The sequence below is a fragment of the Crocuta crocuta genome, unplaced genomic scaffold, assembly GCF_008692635.1.
Source record: "Crocuta crocuta isolate KB4526 unplaced genomic scaffold, BGI_CrCroc_1.0 scaffold666, whole genome shotgun sequence".
NCBI classification, from domain to species: Eukaryota; Metazoa; Chordata; class Mammalia; order Carnivora; family Hyaenidae; genus Crocuta; species Crocuta crocuta.
This window is the reverse complement of record NW_027528879.1, coordinates 1-18,937: the sequence shown is the minus strand read 5'-3', so window position 1 is coordinate 18,937 and position 18,937 is coordinate 1. Positions and strand designations below refer to the sequence as shown.

General features: G+C 35.3%; 2 protein-coding genes across 2 annotated transcripts; one reads left to right on the top strand and one right to left on the bottom strand.

Annotated features, from left to right (window-relative positions):
• On the top strand, positions 1–948 carry LOC144225558 (olfactory receptor 52E2-like). The gene has a single exon (XM_077756781.1). It carries the CDS (start codon positions 1–3, stop codon positions 946–948), a length of 948 nt encoding a protein of 315 aa, XP_077612907.1.
• A 15,699-nt stretch (positions 949–16,647) lies between these two features.
• On the bottom strand, positions 16,648–17,586 carry LOC144225559 (olfactory receptor 52E4-like). The gene has a single exon (XM_077756782.1). It carries the CDS (start codon positions 17,584–17,586, stop codon positions 16,648–16,650), a length of 939 nt encoding a protein of 312 aa, XP_077612908.1.
• Between the last annotated feature and the right edge of the window lie 1,351 nt (positions 17,587–18,937).

The window sequence follows — 18,937 nt, the reverse complement described above, 5'->3', positions numbered from 1 at the left end:
ATGATTGACTTTAACTCCACTGCATTCACTAATCCTAGTACCTTCTTCCTAATGGGCATTCCTGGTCTAGAAGATTTGCATATTTGGATATCCATCCCTTTCTGCTCAATGTATATTATTGCACTCATGGGAAACATACTTATCCTTTTCATCATCAAAACTGAAACTGTTCTCCATGTACCCATGTTCTATTTTCTTTCCATGTTGGCCATCACAGACCTCATCTTGTCAACCTCCACTTTACCCAAGATGTTGGGTGTATTCTGGTTCAATTATCATGAAATCAACTTCCATGCCTGCCTCACTCAGATGTTTTTCATCCATGCTTTCTCTGGGGTGGAGTCAGGGCTTCTTGTGGCCATGGCACTTGATCGGTATGTGGCAATCTGCAATCCACTGAGACACACAACCATTCTTACCAATTCTGTGGTGGCTCAAGTTGGCATAGTGGCACTTCTACGTGGGTTAATACTAATGACACCACATCCCTTTCTAGTAAGGAGATGGCCATATTGCCAGTCCAATGTAGTCCCCCACACATATTGTGAGCACATGGCTGTGGTGAAATTGGCTTGTGCTGACATTTCCATCAATAGTCTTTATAGTTTGGCAGTCATTATCTTAATTGTTGGGACTGATGTGACATGTATCTCTCTGTCCTATGTACAGATACTTCGTACTGTATTTAATCTCCCTTCTAATGATGCCAGGTTGAAGACCCTCAGCACTTGCGGGTCCCATGTGTGTGTCATCCTCACCTTCTACATCCCTGGTCTTTTCTCCTTCCTCACCCACCGTTTTAGTAAGCATATACCACGCCACACCCACATACTGCTGGCCAACATGTACTTGTTGGTACCACCTATGCTGAACCCTATCATCTATGGAGTAAGGACCAGACAGATCCGAGAATGTGTTCAACAATTATTCATTACTAAAATCAGCTGAGAATTCTGGGTCCTATTTCTCTACTTATTCTTATCCTCCTGTAATTATTTGGTACATATTTCTTGGATTCTAGGTTCAGCAAAACCAAGTGTTAGAATCTTAATTCTTACTTACCTTTTTTATAAGTAGAAGTTATATTACTCTAACAGGCATCTGTAAAAACAGATACAGTAATACCTATGTCATAAATTAATGGTTACAAAGTGTTTAGTACTGTTTCTAGTATTTTTTCCCCACTTAATAAGGGTATTATTTAAGTGTGTAAAATAATTCTTCTGTGTGTTATGTGTTTTCTCAGTGTCTTTATGAAACATGTTTATTAATTTATTTTATAAGATTAACCAAATAAGAACATCGATCTGACTGTGGTTTCTTATTTCTTTTTTTTAATGGAGGAATTTTTAACTAGATAATCCAGATGGTAATCTGAATTGGATTGATTTGTACTCTCACTTTAACCATAGGGAAAATTGGCAAGAAGTGGGCACAAGAGATAAATGTTGGGTAAGCCATAGAGCCTTCACCTTGCAACTTATGAGAAGAGTGCCTGTTAGGAACTCACTTGAGAATGGATATGGATTGTAAAGTGAGTCATTCTCACTGGTAGTGCAAACATTGTATATCTTCCAAACTTGTGGAAAATTCAAAGAATCAGAACTGTTATTCTTGAAATGAGCAAGTAATATAAGATTATGACTGATTTTTGCATTCATCTCTCCATTCAGTAACTATCTAGTAAGCATCTGTAATGTGCCCAACACTGATATGGGTATAGGAGACATGACAGTAAACAAACGAAGCAAAATTACTTCCCTTAGTGGAGCTTATATGCAATAAAAAATGATGGTAAATGAAAGTAATTAATTATTATCCAGGGGTCTTTTCTAGTAATATTTAATGCTATACATTTTAGTCTAATCTACTTTTTAGTAGTATCCCACACCTTTTGATTGCTAATGAATACTAATAGAGGAATCTTAAAATTTCCAAATACAATAGTGGATCTGACAACATTTTCTTTCATTTCATCAGTTTTTCTTTGTGTGATTTGAAGCTCTTTACCATTTTGGTATGTGTTTCCCATAAGTCTTATCTGTTTGTTGTTCTTCATACCCTCCCCCCACTACCTCCTTTTGGATTTGAACAGTTTTAGTATTGAGTTTTAATTTATCTATTGGCTTTTGGCTATCTCTCTTTTTTTTTTTTTAGAAATTGCTCCAAATCACAGTTTTCCAACTTTGGCACTGTTACTATTTTCAGCCAGATAAACTTTGATGGAAAGTTTATCCTGTGCATTGCAGGATGTTTAGCACCTTCCCTGGTCTATGACTGCTAGATGCCAGCAGCACCTAATGGTATCTCTAGAAATGGGAGCATAGGACTGCGAACCACTAATCTACAGATGGCGATATACATACCTAACCTTTCAAAATTGACTTAGAGTTAACATTTTACTAGTTCAAGCGAAAAGTAAAAGAGCCTTACCACTATGGAATCCTGTACTTCCCTACATGTAGCAGATGTCAAATGTACATCTGCATGCATGGAAACCCCACAAAGGCTATTTAGAAGTGACTTCAAACAATGGGAGCAAGTGAGCTTCCCATAAATATATGTAACCATATAATTCTAATTTCTGTTGTTCTCCCTTTACTACTGATCTCTTAATTTTCTAATTTGTATAACCTCTCTTCAACCATAACTCATTTTAGAATTTCATTTTGAGACTGTCTGCTGGTGACGGATTCTCTCTGATTTTTCTTAGCTGGTAAAGCCTTTATTTCAACTTGAAATATATTTCAACTTGAAATTTCAACTTGAAATATATTCTTGAAATATATTTTCTGTATATTGAATTTTGAGTTAACTTTTTTATAAAAATAAATTTTAGCATTTAAAAATATTGTTCCACTGTCTTCTGGACTTTAAGCTTCCTTATGAGAAATTACAGTCATTCAAATTGTTGTTTATCTATACATATCTACATATATTTCTGCCTCTTTGCAATAAATCTTTATCTTTGAGTTTTATCAATTAAATATGTTCTTTAAGTTTACTTGTTAGGGATCAAAGAGTTTTAAAAATCTGTAAATTTATATCTTTTACCAAGTTTGAAAATAATTTTCCATAGTGTCACTAAATATATTTCTCTGCCCAATATTTTTTCCTTCTTCTCTGGGACCCCAGTGACATGAATATTAGAGATTTTTATATGTGTTCTACATCCTTGAGGTTCCGTTCATGATTTTAATATTTTTTCTCAAGACTGAATCATTTTTCTTAATTAAGATCACACTCTTCTTCATTCTGCTATTGAGCTCATCTGATGAATTTCAGATTTAAGACTTTTACTTATAAAATTATGACGTTGTTCTTTTTTTCTACTTTGTTATCTCTGTATATGACCTCTCTTGCATACTTCAACAGTGTTTACCTTTAAGTCATAAGGAATAATTGTAATGACTGTGTTAGTGTTTTTGTATGACAGTTTCAACATCTTAGTGATACTGGAATTGGAATCTGTGGCTCATTCTTTCCCTTGACAGTCGCATGTTTTCTGGTTTCTCATATGTTTACTAATTTTTCAAGATTTTATCTTGGACATTTTGAATGTGAATCTTGTTAAAATCCTTTGTATAAGGTTGATTTTTATCTTTACCAGGAGATCAGTATGGTCATGTTCAGACTGCAAGTCCTATTTTGTTTCTTGTGGTAGTTCTAATGGATGCTTTTGTCACTCATCCTGAGAGTTGAAGATGGTTTATATTGTAGTTCAGTTTTCAGTGCCTTTTCTGTGTTTTGTTGGGTCTGTCCTATGCCTGTGCAGCTCAGGAGTAAGCTCATAGTTGATGTCAGTTCATATACTCCTTAAATTCTGAGGAATTTAAGGAGTCATTTATTCAACTCTCTCTTCTTCAGGATTCTTTTCACATTCTGTAGTTGTCAAGAGTCACCTCTCACATCTCCATGATCAGAAAGACAGCATTTCTGGTAGAGTTTAGTGGTATGTATCAACATGTCGTCAAAATGGGTATTGCCCTTGGGGAAGTAGGAAAGGAAAGAAGGAAGGAAAGAAGGAAGGAAGGAAAGAAAGAAAGAAAGAAAGAAAGAAAGAAAGAAAGAAAGAAAGAAAGAAAGAAAGAAAGAAAGAAAAAACAAAGAATAACAATAGGAATTTCACACACATTGTCCAATATCAGCCTTCTCTTTTTTTTTTCCTTCCTCCTTCCTTCCTCCCTTCCTTACTCTCTTCTTTCCTTTTTCTTTCTTTTTTTCCTTTCCTTCCTTCCTTCCTTCCTGCCTGCTTTCCTTCCTTCCTTTCTTCCTTCCTTTCTTCTTTCTTTCTTTCTTGCCAGAAAAATAAACCTTCTCTTGGAGTTTTAGCTTTTTGTTTTATTCTGTGACTGGGATAAAACTTTCAGTCAGATTTAGTAGAAAAACAAAGAAGAAATAAAATAAGAGGATCCTTCTCTTTGTTTACGGTTCACAGATTACTTCTGATTCTCTGTCTAGAAAACAATAAGGTATATCTTGCTTTTTTGCTCCCTGTACAATCTACTGTCTCTCGACTGGATACTTGCTTTCTAATCAGTGGAGGGAAACACATAGGGGAAAATTTTTCTTGAGAACCTACATGATAGAATGCACCTCTTCAAAATTTACTTCCTGTTTGACTTGTTTGATTTGCTAACTCTGTAGAAATATGTGGCAACTGTTTTATATTCTGCCCAGATTTTAGTTTTAATCTGTTGGATAAATTGGCTATAGTGGACTTATTGCATTTTGGCAAGACTAGCCTATCTTATTTATACAAAGTTTTAAGAATAAATATAGTAAAGCAGATAAAAGCTATGGAAAAAAGAAAGATAGCAGAATGAGTGGTTATTGTGTATGTGGTGGAAGCTATATTTCTATTTAGGGTTATCAGGAAAACATTATTTAGTAGATGGCATATGAGAAAGTATTTGAAGACCACAGAAAATTTAACAAGGCAAACGCTGGTAAGAGCAGTTTAAGCAGAGGAAATAGGAAGAAAAAAGCACTACATTTTGCACTGTCCTTGAAATCTGAAAGAAACGAGGAAGCCAATATAGTTGAGCGTCCCAAGGACAATGCAAAGGAGAGAGTAGTAGAAGAAAAAGTTCAAAGATATTAGAACACCCAGCTAATGTCAATGTCTTTGGCTTATATTACAAGTAAGGAAAGCAGTCACTGACGATATTTTTTAAATGTTTTTTACAAATTTGTTCCTTTCTGACATACAGTAATGTGAATACTTTTAAAATATATAATTTAGTATATTTTTCCATATGTATTCAACTGTGAAAGAATTGCCAAGATAATAAACATACCTTTTATTCCTTTAAATTTCTTCATGTTCCTATGAAATACATACCTATTGTCTTTTTCTGAAATCCATCCTGCTTTCCCAAGCAATAACAGTTCATTTGTAGATTAGTTTGGGGTTTTTGTTTGTTTGTTTGTTTTTGGTTGTTGTTCAAATTTTATATAGATGTAATTATATAGTATGTCTCTTTTGTTCTGGTATATTCTTTTTTCACTAAGCATATTAAGATTTATCCACATATGGTATGTATCCTCAGCTTATTCCTTTATAATTCTGAATGACATTATATTATGTGGATATACCTGAGTTTTTCCATCAAGTCATAACTGATGAATATTTGAGTTGCTTCCAGCTTTTGGACATTGTGAATAAAGCAGCTATGAATATTTGTGTTTAAAACTTTTTGTGAACATATGACTTCAATTATCATAGATAAAATTACCTAGCAGTAATAAGCAAGTTTGCAGGATACAAGGTTAATATATAAGAGTCAATTACTTTCCAGACTTCTTGGAAAGATAGCAGAGTAGGAGGACCCTGGGCTCACCTCATCCAACAGATACAATTAGATAACATTCACATCAGTGGTACTAACCCAGAAAATGACCTGAAGACTGGCAGAAGAGACTCCACAACTACATATAAAGAAGAGGCCACACCTAAGAGGGTAGAAAGAATAGCGATGCAGTTGGAACTAACAGACTTTTGAGATTGTCTATAGGATGGATGGATGTTGCAGGCACATAGAGGGGAAAGAAGTAGACCCTCATATCAGGGAGTCCACATGAAGAAGACAAATCACCATAACATAACCTTAACACCAAGTTCTTACAACCAATAGGACTTAAAACCTGGAATTTAAAAAATCAGTGTATTTTCCTCTGGGAGAGCCTGGAGGGTGAGAGGCACTGAGTCTTCACCCTTAAAGAGACAGTACAACAAACAGTCCTCAGAGATTCAGCCTAGAAGCAGCAGTTTGAAAGACGCCTAGGGCGTATAGTAATGAGATATTTACTAATCTCAAAATGTGTCCTGGAGAGATAGAACTATCTAGGGAACTCCTCCAAGAAGACAACTGGCCAACACTGTTTCCCTTCCCCCAGGTAAACACAGGGCCAACTGTGGACTCCTACTTAATTTAGCACAACCTCACCCTCCAAGACCTCCCCCCACTGCCCCCCCCCCACACACACACACACTGTGCTTCCACCATTCCACCCCTCTGGACAGATAGCCTGCCTCAGTCTGAAGGATGTAAGTGCCCTGGCACATGGCACCCCACGGCTTTGTACTTCAGCAGATCTGCCTTCTCCAATAAGGTCTTGGCAAGAGCCCACATAAGGAGGCGCCACAGGCCATGCAGTGTGCAAGCAGTACTACAGTGTCAACACCATTGCTAAGTGAGTCCTGTCCTAAAGAAAAGGAAAGATATCACATTCACCAGTTAGACAGAGACCCAGTTAGAAGCCGACAACTGGTCTGATTAAGGCTCTACTCTCCAAAAAAAGCTTCTCAGGACAACAGAGGAAAAATACCCTGTGGTTTGGTGCTACTACATCTCTAGAAAATGCCTGATCTGAGTCAACTCAAGCCCAAGGTATCCCTAGACTAGCCCACTAACACCACAGGGACCAAACACTTCTCACAAAAAGCAAAGAAAGCCATTGCAGATAACTGGACTGAAGGAAAAAGTAGCTCAGCCACAACAGTAGGGCACACACATCATACATAAAAGACACCCATGAAGTGCCAGTTTCCAGTGAACAAAGGACACTGCACAGCAAGGCACTACAGAACCTCGTCTTCATAATACCGTTACTTTCAAGTGCAAGAGAAGTAGCTATCTTTCCTAACACAGAGAAACAGATACAGAGTTAAAACGAGGAGACAGAAGAGTATATATCGAAGAACAAGACAAAATCATAGCAAAAGACTTAAGCAAAATGGAGATATGTAATATGCTTGATAGAGAATATAAAGTAATGATCATAGGGGCACCTGGCTGGCACAGTCAGTTAAGCGTCTGACTCTTGATCTCAGCTCAGGTCATGATCTTGCAGTTGGTGAGTTTGATCCCAGCATCGGGCTGTGTGCTGATGGCACAGAGCCTGCTTTGGATTCTGTCTCTCCTTCTCTCTGCCCCTCCCTTGCACACTCTCTCTCTCTCTTGCTCTCAAAATAAACAAACTTAAAAACAAAGATATTGGACTTGAGAAAAGAGTAGAAGACATCAGTGAGACCCTTAACAATTGGATAAGAAAGAACCAGAGATGAAGAATACAATGAATGAAATTAAAAGTACTCTACATGGAATATATAGTAAATTTGACAAACTAGAAGAACAAATCAGCAAACGAGGACGGAGAAATGGAAAGTAATCAAGTAAAGCAGGTGAGAGGAAAATATATAATGCAAAATAAAAATAGGCTTAGAGAACTTGGTGACACCATCAAGTATAATAATATTTACATTATAGGAAATACAGAAGAAGAAGAGAAAGAAAAGGGATCATAAAATTTGTTGGGTGTCTGGCTGGCTCAGTCAGTAGGATGTCCAACTTCAGCTCAGGTCATGATCTCGCGGTTCATGGGTTTGAGCCCCGTGTTGGACTCTGTGGTGACAGCCAGCTCAGAGTCTGGAACCTGTTTCAGATTCTGTGTCTCCCTCTCTCTCTGACCCTCCCCTGCTCTCTCTCTCAGAAATAAATAAAACATTTTTTTAAAAAAAGAAAATTTGTTTGAAGAAATAATAGCTGAAAACATCCTGAATCTGGGGATAGAAACAGAAATCCAGATCCAGGATTCACAGAGATTGCCAAACAAAATCAACCCAAAGAGATCTATACCAAGACACATAGCAATTAAGATGTCAAGAGTAGTGAATAAGAGAGAGTTTTAAAAGCAGTAAGAGAAAAGAAAGCAGTTATATATAAAGGAAACCCTGTAAGCCTCTCAGCTGATTTTTCAATGAAACCTTTGCAAGCCTGAAGGGAGTGGCAAAATATATTCAAAATGCTGACAAGAAAAAAACCATCTACAGCCAATGGAGCACCTAGGTGGCTCAATCAGTTGTGTCCTACTCTTGATTTTGGCTCAAGTCATGATACCAGGGTTGTTGGATCAAGCCCTTCATTGGGTTCTGCACTGAGCATAGAGCCTACTTATGCTCTCTTTCTCTGCCCCTCTTCCCTACTCATGCTGCTCTGTCTCTCTCTGTAAAATAATAAACATATAAATAAATAAGAAACAAACAAGCAAATATATAGCCAAGAATACTCTATCCAGCAAGGTTATCATTAAGGAAATATAAAGAATTTCCCAGACAAAAAACATTTAAAGGAATTCATGATCCCTAAACCAGCCCTACAAGAAAGAGACTCTGAGTGGACAGACCATAAGCAAGAGTAAGAAAACCAGGAAGCACAAAAGCAGTAAAAATAAGTATATCTATAAAAATCAGTCAAGGGACTCACAAAATAAAAGGATGTAAGATGTGACTCTATGTGTCTAAAATGTGCGGAGGAGAGGAGTAAGAATGGGTTCAAACCCAAGCTACCATCAACTTAAATATAGACTGCTATGTACAGAAGATGGTATATACAAACTGCATGGTAACCACAAATCAAAAACCAACAATAGATATGCAAAAAATATAATAAAGGAATTCAAGTATATCACTAAAGAAAACCAACTTATTGTGAGAGAAGAGAGCAAGGGAAGAAAGTAACAGAAAAGAGCTACAGAAACAATCATAAAACAAGCAACAAAATAGCAATAAATACACATCTATTAATACCTACTTTGATTGTAAATAGACTAAAACAATCAATTAAAAGAGGGTGACAGAGTGGATTGGGGAAAAAAAAACCCAAGACCCATCTACATGCTGCCTACAAAAGACTCATTTCATACCCAAAGACACATGCAAATTGAAAGTGAGGGAATGGAAAAGGATTTATCATGCAAATGGATATAAAAAAATCAATTCAGCAATACTTATCTCAGACAAAATAGACCTTAAAACAAAGATTGTAACAAGAGACAAAGAAGGACCCTATACAATCATATAGAGGGAAATCCAACAAGAGGGTATAACAATGATAAATATTGGGGTGCTTGGGTGTCTCAGGTCATGATCTCACCATTGTGAGATGGACCCCTACATCAGACTTTGTACTGAGTGTGGTGGAGCTTGCCTGAGATTCTCTCTCCTCTGCCCCTCTCATTCACAAACTCTCTCTAAAATAAAAATAAAACAAAACAAAAAACAGTTGTAAATATTCATGCACCCAACAGGAAAGCAAACACAAAGGGGCATTTGGGTGGCTCAGTCAGTTGAGTGTCAGACTTTAGTTTTTGGCTCAGGCCATGATCCCAGGACAGTGGGATCCAGCCCCATGTTTGGCTCTGTGCTGGGCATGGATCCTGCTTGGGATTCACTCTCTCCCCCTTTCACTTCCCTCTGCTCCTCTCCCCTGCTCATACAAGCGCTCTCCCTCTCGCTCTCGCTCTTGCTCTCTCTCTCTCTCTTTCTCTCTCTCAAATAAAATAAAACAACAAAAATAATTTTTTAAATGAAGGAAATAATTGATAGTAAAACAATAACAGTAGGGGACTTTAACATCCCACATATATAAAACAGAAAACCAACAAGGAAACAGTGGCTTTGACTGTCACATTGGCTCAGATGGATTTAACAGATATGTTCAAAATGTTCCATCCTAAAACAGCTGAATACACATTCTTTTCAAGTGCACATGAAACATTCTCCAGAATAGATCACATAGTAGGCCACAACACAAGCCTCAACAAATTCAAGAATATCAAAGTCATACCATTCATCTTTTCTGACCACAATGTTATGAAACTGGAAATAAGCACCAGGGAAAATCTGGAAAGGCCAAAAATACATGGAAGTTAAACAATATGTTACTAAACAATGAATGAGTGAATGAAGAAATCAAAGAGGATATAAGAAAAGTACATAGGAATAAAAAATGAAAATACAATCGTCCAAAATCTTTGGGATATAGCAAAAAAGTTCTAACAGGGCAGTTTAAAGCAATAGAGGCATACATCAAGAAGCAGGAAAAATCTTAGCAACATGGATGGAACTTGATGGTGTCATGCTGAGCAAAATAAGTCAGGCAGAGAAGGACAGATACCATATGTTTGCACGTATAGGAGGATTAGGAGGAACTTAATGGAGGATCATGGGGGAGAAGAAAGTGGGGAAAATAGTGGGGGAGAGGGAGGGAGGCAAACCATGAGAGACTCTTGAATGCTGAGAACAAACTGAGGACTGATGGGGGGGAGGGGAAGAGGGGTGATGGGCATGGAGGAGGACACTTGTGGGGATGAGCACTGGGTGTTATATGGAAACCAACTTGACAATAAACTATTTAAAAATTTTTTTTTAAAAGAAGCAGGAAAAATCTCAAATAAACTGCCTAACCTTGCCCCTAGAGGAGCTAGAATAAACAAAACACAAACCCACCAAAAGGAAGAAAATAATGAAGATTATAGCAGAAAAGGAAATGACATAGAAGCTAAAAAAATAATAGTTTCCTTATTATTATCGACCTGCTGTTCAATGAAACCAGAGTTGTTTCTTTGACAAGATCAAAAAATCGATAAATTTCTAGTCAGACTCATAAAGAAAAGAAATAAATCAAATCAACAAAATCACAAATTAAAGAGAAGAAATAACAACCAACACCACAGAAATACAAATGATTGTAAGAGAATATTATGACAAACTATATGCCAACAAATTAGACAACTAAGAATAAATGAATAAATTTCTAGAAACATATATTACCAAAACTGAAGCAGCAAGAAATAAAAAATTTGAACAGAATGATTATCAGCAAGGGATTGAATCAGTAAAACAAAAACAAAACCAAGCAAACAAAAGCCAAAAAACCAAAAAGCAAAAACAAAACAAAACAAAACAAAACAGAAAACCCCAAAAGTAAAATCTCCAACATACAAAAGTCCAAAACCAGATGTCTTCACAGGTGAACTTTAGACATTCAAAGAAGAGTTAATACGTATTATTCTTTGACTATTCCAGAAAATAGAAGAACTTCCAGTTCAGTCTATGGGGCCAGTATGACCATCATACCAAAATCGGATAGAAACACCACAAAAAAGAGAACTACAGGCCCAATATCTCTGATGAACATAGATACAAAAATCGTCAACAAAACACTAGCAAACTGAAAGCAACAATACATTAAAAAAAAATCATTCACCACAATTCATTGGAATTTATCCCCGGGATGCAAGAATGCTTCGATTTTCACAAATCAATCAATATGATATGTTACATCAGTAAAAGAAAGGATAAAAACATATTTCAGTATATTCAGGAAAAGCATTTAACAAAGAACAGCATCCATTCATGATAAAAACCCTCAACAAAGTAAATTTTGAGGGAACTTACCTCAATGTAATAAGAGTCTTATATGAAAAACCCACAGCCAGCATCACACTCAATGGGGAAATACTGAGAGATTTCCCGTAAGATCAAGATAGTGGACATCTTAAGACAAGAATCCACTATCACCACTTTGATTAAATATAGTACTGGAAGTTATAGCCACAACAGTCAGATGACATAAAGAAATAAAAGGCATCCAAATTGGCAAGGAAGAACTAAAACTTACACTATGTGCAGATAACATGTTATTCTATATAGAAAATCCTAAAGACTCCACCAAAAAAGTGCTAGAACTGATAAATGAATTCAGTAAAGTCCCTGGATACAAAATCAATGTACAGACATCCATCTCATTCCTACCCATTAAGAATGAAGCAACAGAAAGAGACATTAAGAATCAAATCCCGTTTACAATTGCACTAAAAATAATAAATACCTAGAAATAAACCTAATCAAGGAGACCTGTTCTCTGGAACCCATAAAACATTGATGAAAGAAATTGAAGATGACACAAACAAATGGAAAGATACTCTATGATTGGAAGAACAAATATGGTTAAAATGTCCATATTACCCTAAGCAATTTACAAATTTAGTGCAATCCCGATCAAAATACCAACATTTTTCACAGAACTGGAAAAAATAATCCTAAAATGTGTATGGAACCACAATGACCCTGAATAGCCAAGACAGTGGAAAACAAAGCTCGAGGCATCACAATTCCAGATTTCAAGTTACACTACAAAGCTGTCATAATTGAAACAATATGGCACTGGCACAAAAATAGAGGCATAGATCAAAGGAAATGGATAGAAAGACCAGGAACAAATCCATAATTATATACTCAACTAATCTTCAACAGGGGAGGGAAGAACATGTAATGGGAAAAAGCCAGTCTTTTCTACAAATGGTGATAGAAAAACTGGACAGCTACATGCAAAGAAAAGGAAGTGGAACAGTTGTATCATACAGAAAAGTAAAGTAAAAATGGATTAAAAACCTAAATGTGAGACCTGAAACCCTAAAAATCCTAGAAGAGAGCACATGCAGTAATTTCCTTGACATCAGCCATAGAAACGTTTGTCTCGATATGTCTCCCATAGGGAAATAAAAGCAAAATAAATTATTGGAACTATATCAAAATCAGAAGTTTGTGCACAGTGAAGCAAACAACCAACAAAACTGAAAGACAACCTAGTGAATGGGAGAAGATATTTGCAAGTGACATAACCAATAAAGAATTAGTATACAAAATATATAGAGAACTGGTACCACTCAACATCTAAAAAACAAAGAATCCAATTTAAAAATGGTCAGAAGACATAAATAGACATTTTTCCAAAGACATACAGATGGCCAAGAGACACATGAAAAGATGCTTATTGTGACTTATCATAATGGAAATGCACACCAAAACCACAATGAGATATCCCTTCACACCTGTCAGAATGTCAGAAATCAACAACACAAGAAACAACAGATGTTGGTGAGGATGTGGGAGAAAAAGGAACACTAATACACTATTGGTGGGAATGCAAACTGTTGCAACCATTGTGGAAAGCAGTATGGAGGTTCCTCAAAAAGTTAAAAATAGTACTAAAAAGATCTAGTAATTGCACTATTGGGTATTTACCCAAAGAATACAAAAACACTAAATTGAAAGAATATATGCATCCCTGTGTTTATTGCAGCATTAATTACAATAACTAAATTATGGAAACAGCCCAAATGTCTATCTATAGATGAATGGGTAAAGAAGATGTGATGTGATGTGTGTGTGTGTGTGTGTGTGTGTGTACACACACACAATAAAAAAGAATGAAATCTTGCATCTACCACAACATGGAATAAGCTAGACAGTATAATGCTAAATGAAATAAATCAGTCAGAGAAAGACAAATATGATATAAATTTCATTCATATGTGGAATTTAAAAAATGAAACAAGGGAGCAATGGACAAAAGGGGGAGGGAGAGAGAGAGGGAGGAAGACGGGTGGGAAGAGGGAGAGAGAGAGAGAAACCAAGAAACACTCATAACTATAGAGAACAAACTGATGGTTACCCAAAGGGTGGTGAAATAGGTGCTGGAGCTTAAGGAGTACAATTATTATGATGAGCATTGAGTAATGTACAGAATTGTTGAATCACTATATTTTACACCTATAATTAATATAATATTATAAGGTTAACTATACTGGAATTAAAATAAAAACTTTTAAAAATGTCAGTTACTTTCCTATATAACAAAAATTTAAAAAGTGGAATTTGAAATTAAGAACAATACAATTTGCATTAGCAACTAAAGAAATGCTTTGGTATAAATCTTAAAATACATGTCAGTGCAAATGTACCAGTTCTCAATATCTATATGAGAAAAAACCATAAACCTCTTAAAGAAAGATCAAAGAAATAAACAGAATAGTACTGACACTGTCAAGATGTTAGATCTTCTCAACTTGATGTATAGATTTCTTACAATCCCAATCAATATCCCAGGAAGTTACTGTGTATACTGGAAAACTAATTTTACAATTTATATGAAGTGGAAAAAGACCCCCAGAATAGCCAATGCAATAGTGAAAGAAATGAAAAAAGTTGGAGAAGTTACACTACCTGACCTCAAGACTTACTATAAATCTATAATAATTAAGTCAGTATGGTATTGGCAAAAGAATAAACAAATAGATCGGTGGAATAGAATAGAGCCAGAGATAGGTCCCCATAAATATAGTCAACACATTTTTCAGCCAGTCTTTTTAATTTTTGGACATTATAATAGTGTGTTGTATGTCACTGAGATTTTAATTACATTTCTTAATTACCAATGACGCTGGGAATGTTTTATGCAGCGATTTTCAATCTGTATATATCTTTCGATGAAAAGTTCACTGAAACATCTTTTCCAATTCTATTGAATGGTTATTTTCTTTATCTAACTTTAAAACTACTCTGTGTATACTAAATGCAAGTCCATTATCATATATTTAATTTGCAAATTTTTCTTGAACTCTGCAACCTGTGTTTTTATTCTTTTAATTGTATTTTGGAAGAGCAAAAGCTCTTAAATTTTATGAAATTTAGTTCAATAATTTAAAAAAATATATCCATTTGCTATTCTTTAATATAATGTATCCTAGAAGTTTTTTAATTTAAAGTTTTACATTTAAATTTATGATTCACTTTTACTTTATTTTTGTATAAGATGTAAGGTATAGATTGGGTGCATATTTTTCTATATGACCATCTAATTGTTCAAAATCTACCCATTTTATATTGAATTACCTTAGCATTTTATTGAAAATCAACTAGGACCATATGTGCAGGTCTATTTGGGAGCTTCCTATACTAATGTATTGATTAATTTGCATATCTTTATGCCATTAGCATTTTATCTTTATTAATTAAGTCCTCCAATTTTGTTAACATTTTTTTTTCCAAAATTTCAGTTACTTCATGTTTCTATATAGATTTTAGAATCAGCTTTTCAATTCTACAGGAAAAACCCTGCTGGAAATTAGACTGGAATGTGATTAAATATATATGTCAACTTGGAGTGAATGGAGATAGTCACAATATCAAGACTTGGATACATGATAATTGTATATGTCTCCTTTTATATATGCCTTCATCAGTTTCTATCAGCAATACTTTTTAGTTATTTCTTTAGGTCTTATTTTTTTTTAATCAAATGTATCCCTAAATATTCTATTTTTAGGCTATGGCAAACAATATTTTTATTTAACTTTCTTACAGAATGCCATTAGAATAAGAAATTTAACTGTTTGTATAGTAAACTTGTATCCTCTAAACTTGATAAACTCACATATTAATTAGTTCTGGTAGTTTTAGTATGTTACATAAGATTTTCCTACATAGAAAAACCAGATCATCAGGTAATTTCTTCCTAATATCAATGATTTTTATTTCCTTTTACTTACCTTAATGCATTGGCTAAAATTCCCAGCACAAAAGCAAATAGACATTATAAGAACAGAGAGCCTTATATATATTTTTTTATAACAGAGAGATAATATTCAGTCTTTCTTCACTGTGATATAACCTATCAAATTTCATGGGCTTCCTTTATCCTATTTGTGAGTTCCCTTCTCTTTAGCTTTCTGAAATTTTTGCCAGGAATTCATGATGGATTTTGCCAAATGTTTTTTCTGCATTTGTTAACATTATATGCAGTTACTTTTGTCTGAAATTATGGGGAAAACATTAATTGATTTTTAAATGCAAAAATTTCCCCTGCATTTGTAAGGTAAGTGCTACTTGGTCATGATTACAAGATCATGTTATATCTCATTAAACTCAACGTGCATAATTTTTGTTAATACTTTTTACAGCTGTATTTATGAAGGAATTCGATAACTCATTTTATTTTCATGCATGCTTTCCTCTGCTTTTGGTATCATTATAGACATGGCAATATAGAATGAGTTCGAATCTTTCAGAGACTGAAGTGAGTGATAATTAGCATGCACATTGCAATAACACTCTGAGTGAAATTAAGAAACAGCTCTGAGATGAAAGTAATATTGACAGACAAATAGGTAGTTGAAGGGCAGTAAATTTTATGCCACCAGAATTTTTTTTTTTTTTTTTTTACCAAACGTGTACATAAATTTTGCTGTTGGCATGTCCACACACATTCAAGAATTGCATTGTATCTTTTATGAGACCCACAATCTTCTCTCACTTCCACTGAGAAAAAGCAGTATATAAAATACTGAAAAAAATGGAAATTACATAAAAGCATCACTGAGTGTGAATTTAGGAGACTATAGTAAAGGCTGAAGTAATGGCTGAGTGGCCTTTACATAATCTCAATTTGGGACACTCTGAGAGATGTACAAATTGAAGGTTAGTCTAGAAGAATTTATTAATTTTTAAATACATTTGGGTCATTCTTTATTTACAAATATTTTCACAACTCGGTCCCGAATTTGCTTTGTCCTGATTCCATAAATGACTGGATTTAAACAAGGGGGAACAACAACATACAGATTGGCCAAGAGGATGTGAATGTAGCGAGGAATATTTCTACCAAATCGGTGAGTCATAAAAGAGAAAAACGCTGGTGTGTAAAAAGTTAAAATGACACAGACATGGGAGCCACATGTGCTGAGTGCTTTGAGTCTGGCATCCCTGGAAGGAAGGCGGAAAACAGCTCGTAGGATCTGAACATAGGAGAAGGCAATAAGGATTAAGTCAAAAATCAGGGCAGCAATTGTAAATAACCCATAGATGATGTTGACCCTTATGTTAGCACAGGCAAGGCGCGCGATTCCCATGTGTTCACAGTAGGTGTGAGGAATAATGTAGTGTCCACAAAAGGGCAATCGTTTCAGAAGAGGGCAGAAAGGGATGACAAGGAGGACTGGCCTCCCCACTACAACAGAAGCCATGATGGCTACCACTTTGTTGGTGAGAATAGTTGTATATCTCAGTGGATAACAGATGGCAACAAACCGGTCAATTGCCATGGCCAGCAGTACAACAGATTCCATGCCAGTGTAGGTATGGATAAAGAACATTTGGATAAGGCAGCCTTCAAAGTTTATCTCCCTGATGTTGAACCAGAAGATAGAGAGCATCTTGGGAATGGTAGAAGTGGAGAGGCCTAGATCAATAAAGGAGAGAAGAGCCAAAAAATAGAACATGGGTTGATGAAGACTCTGCTCAGTCTTGATCACAACCAGGATTGTGACATTTCCCACAAGTGCTATCAGATAAACAACAAAGAAAGGGAAAGCAATCCAGATATGGAAAGCTTCCAGACCAGGTATACCCAGCAGAAGGAAGGCAGAAGGATATGAGGCACTGTCATTGACAGAGGACATCCTGCTGAGAACTCTTGGAAAATACTCTATGGTCTTCTTCAGTATTTCTGGGAAGACATAATGGAATATACGGTGGTTAGATATCACTATATATAGTAACATACCAATTAGACACAAGATCATCATGGAAAGGCATTTGAGGACAATTGACTATTAAATTCAAATTTTGGCTATCCCATTTAATATCCCATGGGGACTGTGGAAGTTAGAAACAGTCTTTTCTGGTGGTAGTGTGGTGTAGTGACCCATGATCATGTTTAGCTCATTCTTTTATGAAATTCTCATCTATCTTTAGTAGTATCAACTGAAAACACTGCCAGTAAACAAAACCCATATTACATTTTCAAGTTACCTTTGTTACATAGTTGAGTGGATACATAAGAGAAAACTACAAAGTGTGAAAAAAAGTTTGAGGAATTGGAATGGGAAGAAACTTTGGATATGAGCATCAAGAATATGTCTACTTATATGGCTTATATGCCTGTCACAGTCCCTTCTTTGTTAAGTGCTACTTTTTCCTTAATTTGCTTTAATAAGACTGTGTTTATATCTATCTTTTAATAACACTGTGCTTTTATGCTGTGGTTGATGAATTTATTATTAGTATTTTTCTACTTTTTCAGTAAAATGTCCACCACATAAACATAAACAATGCAAAGAAAAGATCGTTAAAAAAAATTTAGCATCCATATATGATGTTTAGAAAAAGAAACTTAGCAAACTAGGCCAAAAATAAAAGTGGTTCAATTTAGTGAAAGAGTGAAAGGAATCTATGAAAAATCTACAGCTAATACCTTACTGAATGGTAAAACACAGAAAGGTTTTTTTTTTTCTAGGATTGAGAATAAGACAAACATATCAACTGGCATCAATTATATTTAATATTTTACTAGAGGTTCCAACAAGGTCAATATATCAAGAAAAAATAAATAAAAAGATAGTAAGTTTGGAATGAAAGAAGTAAACTTTCCCATTCATAAGTCACATGAACACTTAGATAAAAATAAAGAATTTAAAACTAACTATTTAGCTTATCAATTAATCTAGTATAAGAATTAATAAATGTTCATAGCAGCACTCTCAACAATAGTCAAAACATGGGAAGAGTCCACGAATGGATCAAGAAGATGTGGTTTATCTATACGATGGAATACTACATGGCAATGAGAAAGAATAAAATCTGGCCACTTGTAGCAACATGGATGGACCTTGAGGGTGTTATGCTGAGCGAAATAAGTCAGGCAGAGAAGGACAAATACCATATGTTTGCACGTATAGGAGGATTGGGAGGAACTAATGGAGGACCGGAGGACCGTGGGGGAGAAGAAAGGGGGAAATAGTGGGGGAGGGG

Coding starts and splice junctions, on each gene's coding strand:
- LOC144225558 (XM_077756781.1), top strand. CDS start 1: ATGATTGACTTTAACTCCACTGCATTCACTAATCCTAGTACCTTCTTC.
- LOC144225559 (XM_077756782.1), bottom strand. CDS start 17,586: ATGTCCTCTGTCAATGACAGTGCCTCATATCCTTCTGCCTTCCTTCTG.